The sequence below is a fragment of the Mesoplodon densirostris genome, chromosome 1 (assembly GCF_025265405.1).
Source record: "Mesoplodon densirostris isolate mMesDen1 chromosome 1, mMesDen1 primary haplotype, whole genome shotgun sequence".
NCBI classification, from domain to species: Eukaryota; Metazoa; Chordata; class Mammalia; order Artiodactyla; family Ziphiidae; genus Mesoplodon; species Mesoplodon densirostris.
Window position 1 is genome coordinate 38,218,009 of NC_082661.1, and position 12,858 is coordinate 38,230,866.

Here is a 12,858-nt window from a genome sequence, read left to right on the forward strand (position 1 = left end):
CAAGTTATCCAGAAGATGTGACTGAACTGCTGCAATTTCATGATAAAACCTGAACAGATGACGAGTTGCTTCTTATGGATGAACAAGGAAAGTGGTTTCTTGAGACGGAATCTACTCCTGGTGAAGACTGTTGAAATGACAACAAAAGATTCAGAATATAGCATAAACTGAGTTGATAAAGCAGTGGCAGAGTCTGAGAGGCCTTGACTCCAATTTTGAAAGAAATTCTACTGTGGGTAAAATGCTATCAAACAGCAGTGCATGCTACAGAGAAATTGTTCATGAAAGGAAGAGTCAACTGATGCAGCAAATCTCCTCATTGTCTTACTTTAAGAAACACTGCAGCCACCCCAACCTTCAGCCACCACTGCCCTGATCAGCCAGCAGCCTTCAGCATCGAGGCCAGGCCCTCCCTCCACCAGCAAAAAGACTACAACTCCCTGAAGGCTCAGGTGATGGTTAGCACTTTTTAGCAATAAAGTATTCTTTCATTAGGTATGAGCACTGTTTTTTTAGACATAATACTATTGCACACTTAACAGACCACAATATAGTGTGAACATAACTTTTATATGCACTGTAAAACAAAAAAAAACTGTGTGACTTGCTTCACTATGATCTGCACTTTATTGTGGTGGTCTGGAACCGAATATGAAACATCTCTGAGGTATGCCCATACTAATAACACAGATCTTGGGATTTAGAAAAAAACATTATTTGTCAAAACACTTACTTTTAGTGTTAATATTCTCAAACCAAACTAAAACTTTTACCTCCTAAAAACAATAAATTCTCAATCCCAAATTTAATTTTTAAATCTCAAGTAATTATTTTTTCTAGAAAAATTTTCAAAGCCAAATATTTACTCCTAGTGTTTTTAAAACCAGCTCATCAGGAATAATTGTACTATTATAACCTTACCAAAACTGTTTCTGGCCCTTGAAAAATGACTACAATAATGGCTTATAAACAATTCTATTCTAATCCTGCCTGATAGAAAGAGATAATGAGGAAAGATTGGTTTATCGTCTCTGGTAATAGACACATAGTAGCAGGGCTCACTTCTGACACCTTTTACCAAGACTGCTATGAATGTCAGAGGTGATGAATCTATAAATGCATAGCTCAAACTCAGGGCACTAAAAGTGACAAAAAAAATGACACAAATATCAAAAGATGGCTCCCTTAAAAATGCTTAATATAAAGTAAGCTTAAAACAAAACAATGAGAAAAAATTTTAACGAGTAATTTTCAGTATTTCTGTTCATTGATGTAAGCTGCCAGGAGAGCTAATGAAACAGAAAATTCCTCTTTAGGATTAAAGGAGTACTGGTATTCTATCTTTTTCTTTCAAAAAGCATGATTTGCAAATATATTCAGATTATACAATTAATTATAATTTTATTCAAAGAATCTGTTCCTTTTACACCCTATCTTTTGCTCTAAATTAGAGGGCTCAAAAGAAGGAGTTTAAGTATCTAGATAGCAATCAGTAAAGCCCCAGGACACCAATGTTAACTTCCGTAATGGCTATTCACCTATTATTTGAAAGGTAGGAACAGTAAAAGAAACAAGAGCATTATTATATGTCACTGCCTCCAATAACTTACATTTTATCTCAGGAAAGTTAAGAATAAGGTCATACTGGATTAGAGTAGGCCCTAAATCCAATATGACTGGTGTCCTTATAAGAAGAGGGAAATTTGGACAGAGACAGATAGGGTGAAGACACAGACACATTCAGAGGGAAGATGTCCATGTTAAGACAGAGGCAGAGATTGGAGTTATCTCAGAAGTGTGAATGGGGAGTGATTGCTAATGGGTACAGGGTTTCTTTCTAGGCTGATGAAAATGTTCTGGAATTAGGTAGTGGTAGTGGTTGTACGAGCTTGTGAATTTACTAAAATCCACCACACTGTACACTTTTAAAGGGTAAATTTTATGGTATGTATATCTCCATTTTAAAAAATAAATAAGATAGCTAAATGAATGGCATTCAGTATTTAAATAGAAATGTAGAAGCCAGGGAAAGCCTCAAGAGCTAAAAATGCACTTTTTTGTTTGTCAGGGAATGTCTCATATATACTTAAAATCACAAGAGTGAATGAACTCTCAAGAGAGAAAATAAAAAGAAAAAAAATGATGATGGCTTAATCAGGAAATTTGTTGAAGTGGCTGAGGCTCATTTTGAGAGAAAGGCAGTAACCTGAAGAATAGATCACAAAAGCCGAGGTAAGAGTTTCAAAAGGGGGCAAGCTACACCTTACCTTTATATTTAGAAAAAATATGCTCATACACAATAAATACTACTTAAAAAATGAAAATGAAAGAGTAGACAATAATTCAAAATAATTAAAGAATAAAGGAAAGGTTGCAAAAAGCTATAAAATTTGAAAATATGTAGGTTACAAGTGATCTGGGAGAAAGTTTAAAGAGCATGGAGAAGATGGAAGATTAAAAGTACTCAAAATGGGCCTATGCCACACATCTCAGTATCTGGCAAAGAAAGAAAAACTTAAAATACGATAAAAACTATATCATGGTCCAAAGAATGCTTTTCAGAATATCTATTCACATCTACCAACAATGACAAAGGAGCCAAAGTAAAGGGAAACTCCAAAAAGATTACGGAAATAGGAGATGTTAGAGGACAGTGGCCTAAAAAGGTAGGAGAAAATAGGACTGTGTGCAGAGATATATTTTCACATCCAAGTTACTGATCCAACTGAACCCCACAAAAGTCCAAGTCATCTAAATAAGTAATAATCTTGTTGTCTTACACCTGCTCTTTAGTTGGCCAAGTACAAAAGGCATGAATTAGTGAAGACAGTCTGGAACTTAAGACTGAAACAGACATGGGTTCAAATCCCAGCTCTACTACTCACACAACTAAGAAGTTAAGGGGTGACTGATGGGAAGGAGAGGAATCTGCATAATTTTATTAACAGAAATATGTATATATCATCTACAAAGATAATTTTGTAATATTTCAAATAAAAAAAATCAATCCAAATTGAGAAAAAAAATTTAGCACATACAATTTGCATCTAAAGTATTAAATAGTTTTTAAAAACATTTTAAAAATATTTTTTAATTTTAAAGATATTTTATTTGAGGTATAATCTTTATATTATTTTGACTAGAAATCCATTCCATTCATTGTGACCTATATAACTTTAATTTTATTTTTCACAAAATACTGGCCATTACCTAGAAATCAATGTTGCTTTTACTGAACATTTCTTTTTCTTTTTTTTTTGCGGTATGCGGGCCTCTCTCACTGTTGTGGCCTCTCCTGTTGCGGAGCACAGGCTCCGGATGCGCAGGCTCAGCGGCCATGGCCCATGGGCCCAGCCGCTCCACGGCATGTGGGATCCTCCCAGACCGGGGCACGAACCCGTGTCCCCTGCATCGGCAGGCGGACTCTCAACCACTGTGCCACCAGGGAAGCCCTGACTGAATATTTCTTAATGTTTTACTTCTCCAAGGATAAACTTTATGGTGGTAAATTACTCTTTAGAATCGATGCTCTTCTCTTTTAATAAAGTTACATCTTATGTTGCTCTTATTTAACTTTACAACTTTCAAAGGAAAATATTAAACCAATTGTTATTCTAACTACTTATTTTGCAGTCATTTTAGTACTGGAAGTAGAGGTTTGTTTCTGACCTTTGCACACTCTCTCATACTGCTGTATAGCTTCTTCCACTTTCTGATTACTTAACTGGTCCTGCAAAATGAAAGAATATGAATTAAATGCAAATGCAACTTAACTACACCCCATTATTTAAGAGTGGGACTTGAAAACAGGGCTTAATATTGTTTGAAATCTGTCTCTTAGAAGGCTGACTAATAGTCTCAAGCTCCCAAGTTTGTTTCACCTCAGAGAAAAGGGCAGGGTGAGAGTGGTAATAAGAGAAAACAACAAAACCTCCAAACTTTAAACCTTTAATCTACCCCAAAAATGCCAAATCATCTTCTTCACTCAACATGTCAAGCTAGCATGTATGTTCTCTTACACAACACAAAAAGCATAAAGAGAGAGAAATGAAAGTTTACTATGTATTTAATGTGGGAGGAACAAAGAAAACCATAAATAAATTCCTTAACAGTAGACTCAAAATGCAGAAAAAATAGGATCCCCACATGCCCTATATGTAAAAAGTAGCTGGGAGGTTTGAAAAGGACACAAGGTTAATTTCTGGGCACTGGAAATCCTTCCGTTCTAGTTTTAACCTGCCAGGTAATCCAACCTGCACTCCTTCTCTCATCTAACTTCAGCAATATCTTCTCATTTTGTAAGTTTTAGAATAATCATTACAGAACCTGGAAATCTCTGAATACTATTATGAAATCAGCTGGAGATGGAAAGACGGTGAAGAGACAAAGAATGAAGGAGGAAAATGATGGAGAACTACAGACGTGGACGGACAGAGACGGAAACAGACGGAGAACGAATGAGGTGGACGGACAGGGATGGAAAAAGACGAAGAACGACAGAGATGGACGGACGGGGAGGGAAACAGACTGAGAGTGATGGAGGTGGAAGGAAGGGGACGGAAACAGACAGAGAACCACGGAGGTGCTCGGACAGTGACGGAAAGAGCTTATCAACAGATGGTGTCTGGCTCCATAGGGGTGCAGGGTAACAGGTTTTCAATCTGTTTTGAAACCTCACCATACCTTTGGGCTGACACTGAAATCATCTGTTATCCCCAAGTACTCATAGCTGTTCCCCGAAGTCCCCTAAGGTGTTGGAATCATGAAATAACTGTCTTCCTGAAAGTAGGATTTTTTTAAATTAATAAATTTATTTATTTTTGGCTGCATTGGGTCCTTGTTGTTGTGCGCGGGCTTTCTCTAGTTGTGGCGAGTGGGGGCTACTCTTCCTTGCGGTGTGCAGGCTTCTCATTGCGGTGGCCTCTCCTGTTATGGAGCATGGGCTCTGCTGCTCTGCAGCATGTGGGATCTTACTGGACCCTTAAGTCCCTAGGATTTTTTTAACAGTTTTTTTTTTTCCTAAAGGCTTCCAAAAAGTCTCCTGAAAACAACATGACTCTCGTTCTGTGGGTGTAGGGGAACATGCAGGCAGACTAGGAGACAGTCCCGCGGAAACCCTGCTCCCGAGGACTGGAAATCTCCCTAAACCTTGGGACGTCCTATTGCAGCGACAGATGGAGAGAGGGTTGGTCTGAGACCCAGAAGCAGGGGTTTGTGGAGTCGGCTCCACCGAGGAGAGGGTGTGGTGCTTGGGAGCCACAGCCCACACTTTGCAGCCACCTGCTGTCCAGACGGTGCCCAGGACACCGAAATCCAGGGTGGGCGGGCGGGGCCTCGAACTCGGGCACTGCGGGCAGGGCTCCCCAGCTAGCCCTGACCCCGGCAGAGCTGGGGCTGCAGGGCCCTTCCCTGACCACAAATGCAAACGCACCTCCGCTGCAACCCCAGCAGTGTTGCGCACCCTGACCAGACAGCTGGGCTGGGTTTACCACCTGAGAGTTCTCACTAAGTTGTGATAAAACAAAACATTTTTAAGGCAGGATAAGGGAAAAAAAATTTTTTTTCAAATATAAAGTTCTCTCTGTGCCCATCCTCTACCCCACTTTACTGTGCATTATGCATCTGCATTAACCCTTCCTTAGAAGACACAGGAATGCCTGCTGGATTGTAAAGAGCTATTTTCTCCTGGTGCCAGCAAGATAACACCTTAGGAGATAACCTTCCTTCTTATGGTGAAAGGGGCCATGACTACCCACTACTCCCTTTGTACTGCAGATCTGGATTGTGTAAACTGTCAACAATATACTATTTGATGTATAACCCTTTGTCTCAAAAGGTATGTAAACCCTGCTTTGACCTCTAATGGGTAGAACAGTCTTAAGAGCTTTCTGAAAGACTGTCTCCCAGGTTAGAATCCTCAGATTGGCTCAAATAAAACTATCCATTTCTTACTTAAAAAAAAAAAAGAACTGATACATTTAATTAAACACTGATCACCTTTAAAAACAAAACTGTTACCTTAAGTTGCTGAATGGTTCGCTGTTTCATATCTATTTCCTGAGAACACTGGTTTTTCTTTTTCTCCAGTTCATTAATTTTAATCCTCAACAATTTCTCCTCATCACGCATTACAGATACCTACAAAGTAATAAATCAAATTAAATATTTCTAGAAATACTAATTGTTTTTTGTTTAAGATTCATGGCCACTCGTTCAAAGATTCATGTCCTTTAAATCACATTAGAAAAATTACAGATTCTAACATACATGATATGGCTTCAGATTATCAGAAAATTTCTTGATACTCCAAGGGAGATACATATGAAGAGACCATTTTCTTTTTACAACATTTTAAGACTCTCAAACCGTGTAAGTGCTCTCAAAAAAGAAACAATATAGACCCTTGCATGCAACAGCAAAATCATTATCATGGAAAAATCAATAGAGATACTCTAGGGGAAAAACACTGGCTCAGATTTCCAAGATCTATTAAGTAATGTGATCCAGTAATATAAGAAATACTTCAAAAGCTAATAATGGCACACAGAGAATGAAAATGGAACAATTACAAGATTCATAAGGTACCCATGCAAGTGAAGGTCAATTGATTTTTGGTATTACTGGTAACTTAATTCTATAAACCTATTAAAGAAATCAAAAAGCACTATGAATTAGTATGCAAATCTTAGAGGAGAGAGGAGGGGAAAGGGAAGGGGAAGGGAGGAGAGATAGCAGGTAATCTATGTACATCTTTAGTCCAATTTCCATGATACCAATACTAGAGATCTCAAAAACTGAAGGAAGTTAATTGAACAAAGTTCCCTTTCATAAAAAGCATGGTATCTCCATGCTTTTTATAATAATAAAATAATAAAAATTAATTATAATAAAATAATAGTAGTTCTGAGGGGTTTGGTTTCAGGTGATTGTTACAGTTCTTTTTAGGCTTTTTGTATGTTCCAAATTTACTACAATAAATATATATTCCTTTTATAATCATACATTAATAATATTTATTTTTATTGGCTTATTTTGTTCAAAAATATGGGACTTCCAGTAATAAACACCATCTTCATCAATTTTACAGATATAAACTGTCTGCCAATAATATATAGAAACTACGTGTTGCACCAAGATGCACATAAGGACTGCTTCAGTTTCCATCCTGGCTCTAACTTGGACGAGTTCTCTCTCAATGCCTACTTCCTTAGTCATAAAATGGAAGTTAAAAAAATGCCTATCCCTAATATTTGTGTGAAAATTAAATGAGATGATACATGTAAACTCAGAACAACCAATCCAGACTAAGCTCCTATTATTATTAGCATTCACATGATACATTGTTTATTTTGAAAAACAGAAAACACTATTAATACCCACCCTTCAAGGAATGTTAAATAGTCATTTATATAATAAAACATTACTTAAAAAGAGATACCTCCTAAATTCTGCTATAAAAAAATCTTAAAATTATATTTTAAAAGCAATTATTTATATATAGTTGATCCCATTTATAAAAGTAAAACCATACAAGCACTATTTACATATATTTATTATGTAAAATGCATATAAAAAGATCTAAAAGAACACAGAAGGACTGACTGTCAAGAATGGTCATATTTAAGAAGAGAGAAATGAGACTGGGGAGAAGGCTTTCACTTTTACCTTCATTTCTTAAAAAATATTTCCCGGGCTTCCCAGGTGGTTCAGTGGTTAAGAAGTCGCCTGCCAATGCAGGGGACGTGGGTTCGAGCCCTAGTCCAGGAAGATCCCACATGCCATGGAGCAACTAAGCCCGTGTGCCACTTTACACTCTAGAGCCCGCGAGCCATAACTCCTGAGCCCGTGAGCCACAGCTCCTGAAGCCTGCATGCCTAGAGCCCGTGCTCCGCAACGAGAAGCCACCGCAATGAGAAGCCTGTGCACCGCAACAAATAGTAGCCCCCACTCGCCGCAACTAGAGAAATCCTGCATGCAGCAAGGAAGACCTAACTCAGTCAAAAATAAATTAATTAATTTAAAAAAATTTCCTAATAATGTATTATAATTAAAAGTTTTTAATTGGAAAAAGAAGCCATTTTTAAAGAACTGAGTAACTAGCTCCATATGAACACAAGTCAATTATACCATGTTTGATAATGCTTACTGATAATCATGGTGTTCAGAAATAGTATCTTAAACCAGGAAGTTTCTATACTCCAAGAATCTTCAGCCAGGATATCATTTAACAGAAATAAACAACCTACATTACAACAATCTAAAACAAAAAACATTTTAAGAGGACTTTCCTGGTGGTGCAGTGGTTAAGAATAAGCCTGCCAATGCAGGGGACACGGGTTCCATCCCTGGTCCAGGAAGATCCCACATGCTGCAGAACAACTAAGCCCATGTGCCACAACTACTGAGCCTGTGCTCTAGAGCCTGTGAGCCACAACTACTGAGCCCGCGTGCCTAGAGCCCAAGCTCTGCAACAAGAGAAGCCACTGCAATGAGAAGCCCACGTACAGCAACAAACAGTAGCCCCCACTCACCACAACTAGAGAGAAAGCCCGTGCGCAGCAATGAAGACCCAACGCAGCCAAAAAAAAAAAAATTTTTTTTAAATAGATCAGAAAAGACAAAGGAATGGTGTTCCAGCCTATCCTGTAGTAAAGTCAAGAGAGGTAGACCAGATCTCACAACCAGTAATTCGAAATCAAACTACACAGGCCTTGCTCATACATTACATTTGATAGAAATGAGGAAAATGTATGAAGGCTTAAATACAGCCTAATGGTTATTTCCTTATTTGTTTTGTTGAGGATACTATGAACAACATGTGGACTGATAATAGGAATGTAAATCCAAAGTTCCCTCTGGACTACTTAGCTAAGTGAAAGGAACCTAACAAAAGGCAATAAGGTGCATAGGGCTAGGACTGCAGTTTATATTTTGGAGTAATTTAATCCATTTACCTGTCATTTGCCCAGAATTTATAAAGCTTTCAAGCCTGTCTACCACCTACAGAAACTCTAGTCTTGATCCTGAGGTGTTAAAACCAAAATGTCATTCGAAATTTATTTTACAAGTTCAGAATCTACACTAAATCCAAAGGTAAGTAATTTATATCCAATGAGGGGAGAAAAAAAGGCTGCCCTGGCCAAAATTACATTCCTAGAAAGCAAACAATCCAAAAATTACATTCCTAGAAAGCAAATAATTCAGGCTTCTGAATGACAAACAAGTGCTTTTCCAAATTATGATTTTTAACTTGCTGATCTGACTAAACATTTTCCTATGCCTAATTACAGTTTAGGTCGTCTTTACTGTCTTACATTTCTAATCTAGTCCACTTTGAAATACTTGTTGCGTGGCCTGGAAACTTTCTGTGTATAATTATCAGAAACAACATATATTTTGCATTTTATCTATGGTGGTATTTTTTGGATTTTTCTTCCATTAATCAAAAATTTTATTACATTTCCCTTATTATGAATGAATTCATACCCATTATAAGAAATAATGCAATAAGTAGACCTTTTAAAAAATTACCTAGAATGCCATTACCTAAAATAATCAAAATATATATTTTTATATTTCCTTGCAGTCTATATTATTATACAAATTGTTTGCAAATTTTTAATCCTATTATATATATAAAATTGGGTCCGGTTTCTATTACTTAACATTATAACACAAGCATTTTCCCATATTATCATAAAAACTTAGTACTTATCACTGCACTTAAATCAAAATCCTGCTAAATAAATACACTAACAATGAATCAGGGAACTTAACCACTAATAAAGCAGTGGAAAACACAATTTAAATATCTGTACAAATCATTATAAATGATCAAAAGGTCTTAGGCCAAAGCTTCCAGGTATCAGAGTGCTTAAGAAGCTGCTAGGGAAAAAAAAAAAAAGAACCTCTGCTCACAGAAAAAGGAGATGGAGGGCTTCCCTGGTGATGCAGCGGTTGGGAGTCTGCCTGCCGATGCAGGGGACGCGGGTTCGTGACCCGGTCTGGGAGGATCCCACATGCCGCGGAGCGGCTGGGCCCGTGAGCCATGGCCGCTGAGCCTGCATGTCCAGAGCCTGTGCTCCGCAGTGGGAGAGGCCACAACAGTGAGAGGCCCGCGTACCACAAAAAAAAAAAATGGACACAGAGGGTACCAGGTCCACAGCAGGAGCTTCTCCTTTACCAGTATAGGCCTAATAGTCATGAAAATCATAATTTATTTAATCAAAAAGTTCATACTCATTCTTTCCATTCATTTTTAATTTACATTAATGCTATACTATTGTGAGAGTTTTCTTATGCTAAATAAAAAATTATTCCAGGACTTCAATGTCAGGTAGTTTAGAAGAAAGTAACCAATCCTCTGTTGAAAACAACAAAAAATGCTGTATAAAAAAATGTTTTAAATCTTTTTAAAAGCACTGAGGAACTAACAAAAAAATAGGAAATACTGAGATAACAAATAAATTAAATGAAAAAAGAATCACAGAAATAAGTGGAGCACTAACTGGCTTTTATTTTGAGGACATTCATAGAAAGAGGAGGCCTGACTTTCAACAGGTAAACTAGAAGGTATTTGCAATATATTTTACTGACAAAGGATTAGAACCAAGAATAAAGAAATCCAACACAATAATAATTTTTTAAAGGACAGCAAAATTAAAAGAAAATATGAACAAATGGATTTCACAGAGTGAAAACTGGAACAGACATATAGTGAATAAAAACACAAATAGACACTCCATTTCATTAGTTATCAGAGGAATACAACTTAAAACCATAAGATACCCATTTACATTCTCTGACCCAACAATTACACCCCTTGTTATATAAATTCTTACACATGTGTACCAAGGGCATGTATAAAATAGGATCACTGTTTCTAAGAGCAAAGAACGGAAATATCTAAATGGTCAATAGAATAGATAACTAAATTGTATAGTCACACACTGAGTATTACACAGCAGTGAAAGTGATTAATTATAACCATACATAAATGTCAGGAATATGATGTGAAAATGTCTCAGAACATGACATAATGTTTAGAGATAAAAAAAATATGATTTAACTTATATTTTTAAAAGATTAAAAAAAGATAAACACAAAACATTCATTACAGTAAACTCAGTGGGGGTAGGAAACATAGAAAATGGATGAGACCCACAAGCATTTGTTGTATCAATATTCTTCAGACCTTACACATTTAAGTATTCTTTTGTAACTAACTCAAGGTAATGAAAAATATTTAAAATTACTTCAGCTTTTTAAAAAAGTCTAATTATGATACAAAATCCAACAGTCATAAAAGAAAAATAAGTTGCTCCAAGGCAAAAAAAAGGAACATAATCAAAATGAAGAAAAATGGCAATGTGGGGGAGAGATAGGGGGATATCTACAATTAATATCCTTCAAAAGTTAATTTCCAGAAAATATACAAATCAATTTTCACTGCAAAGTAAAGGAGCTGTTACAGTGGAAGATTACTGGACTGAATGTCAATATTATGACGTAGAAAAAAATATATATATATATGTGTCATCTTGGGCATGTTATTTAACTTCTTGTCTCATATGTAAAATGGGATAGTAGTAGTATTGTCGGGAAATTATGTGAGATAGTATATGTAATGTAGAGCACTTAGAATGGTATATGGTTCAACCAAAGACTATATATATATATATATGTGTGTGTGTGTTTGCTTTCTTCATGTTATTTTATTGTGTATATGCAATATAATTAATTTAGCTAGTTTCCCATTGATCAATGTATAGCATTTTCAATTCCTCTGCTATTCCAATGTTGTTGTCAATATCCTTACATATCCATTACCACTGGCAAAAAAAACAAAAAAGATAGTCTCCTTATTTTTCTCCTAAAAGATTAGCTTTTCATATTTAGATTTTCATTATTCTTATGGTTGTTTGATTTTTGTATTTGCTTTGTATTAGAAATCTATGACTATTCCCACTGCCACCCTTAAGTAAAATAAATCACCCTTAAATTTTAAAAAAAAAAGTTAATTTCCTAAGTATGTAACAAGCTCCCACAAAGCAATAATAAAAAGAAAAACAATAACCCAAACTAAAATACAAAGAATATGAATATACAGACCACAGGAAAAAAAAATACAAATGAATTTTAAACCAAAAAATGTTCACTCATAATTAGAGATATGCAAGTTAGAATTATAGTTGAGATACACTATTTACATGTCAAATTAGCAAATATCAAAAAAATATGATAAAATACTACTTTGTGGATAAGAGTACAGAGAAAAATACTCTCTTGTTCTCATACATTAGTTCTGGTGTGTAAACTAGCATAATCTCTAAAAAGCATAATAAATATCAAAATTACAAATGTACAAACCAGTGACCCATAAATTCCACTTTTAGGAATTTATACCAGAGGAAGACTTGCAAATGTTCAAAATGACATCACTGCATGATTAACAGAAGACTGGAAATTACCTTAATTGTCCAACAATATGGGGCTGATTAACGGTAAATAAATGTTCAGAGTCATAAAAAAGAAAAAAAGCTCATTTGGAGACTTATATCCTGAGATGGAAATATTGAGTGAAAAAAACCAAGGTCCACATAGTGTTTATAGGATGTTTTCATTTTTTATAGGAAGAGAAGGAAAGAGAAGTGAAGAGAAAAAAAATAGTTGGTAACATCTAACGCTTTGGAGGGAAACTTGATGGCTGGGAGGCAGTTTTTTCCCTCACTATACATATTTTCATATATTTTAAATTTTGAATCATGTGATTATATTTCCTATTTTTAAATCAAATTATAATGAAAACTTGTTACAATTGCACTACATACTCTCCTAAATACTATCTGCAAACAAAAG

General features: G+C 35.9%; 1 protein-coding gene across 10 annotated transcripts in view; it reads right to left on the minus strand.

The window, feature by feature from the left end:
- Nucleotides 1-12,858, minus strand: part of KIF20B (kinesin family member 20B) — a 73,170-nt gene that overhangs the window by 19,607 nt on the left and 40,705 nt on the right. For 7 of the 10 annotated variants that reach the window (XM_060102189.1, XM_060102180.1, XM_060102198.1 and 4 more), the window contains 3 exons: nucleotides 6,019-6,138; nucleotides 3,670-3,730; nucleotides 50-127 (listed from right to left, as the gene is read on the minus strand). In XM_060102189.1, the coding sequence (XP_059958172.1) occupies nucleotides 50-127; nucleotides 3,670-3,730; nucleotides 6,019-6,138 (259 nt within the window). The remainder of the gene's footprint in view (nucleotides 1-49; nucleotides 128-3,669; nucleotides 3,731-6,018; nucleotides 6,139-12,858) is intronic. The other 3 variants (XM_060102251.1, XM_060102232.1, XM_060102261.1) reach the window with 1 other exon arrangement.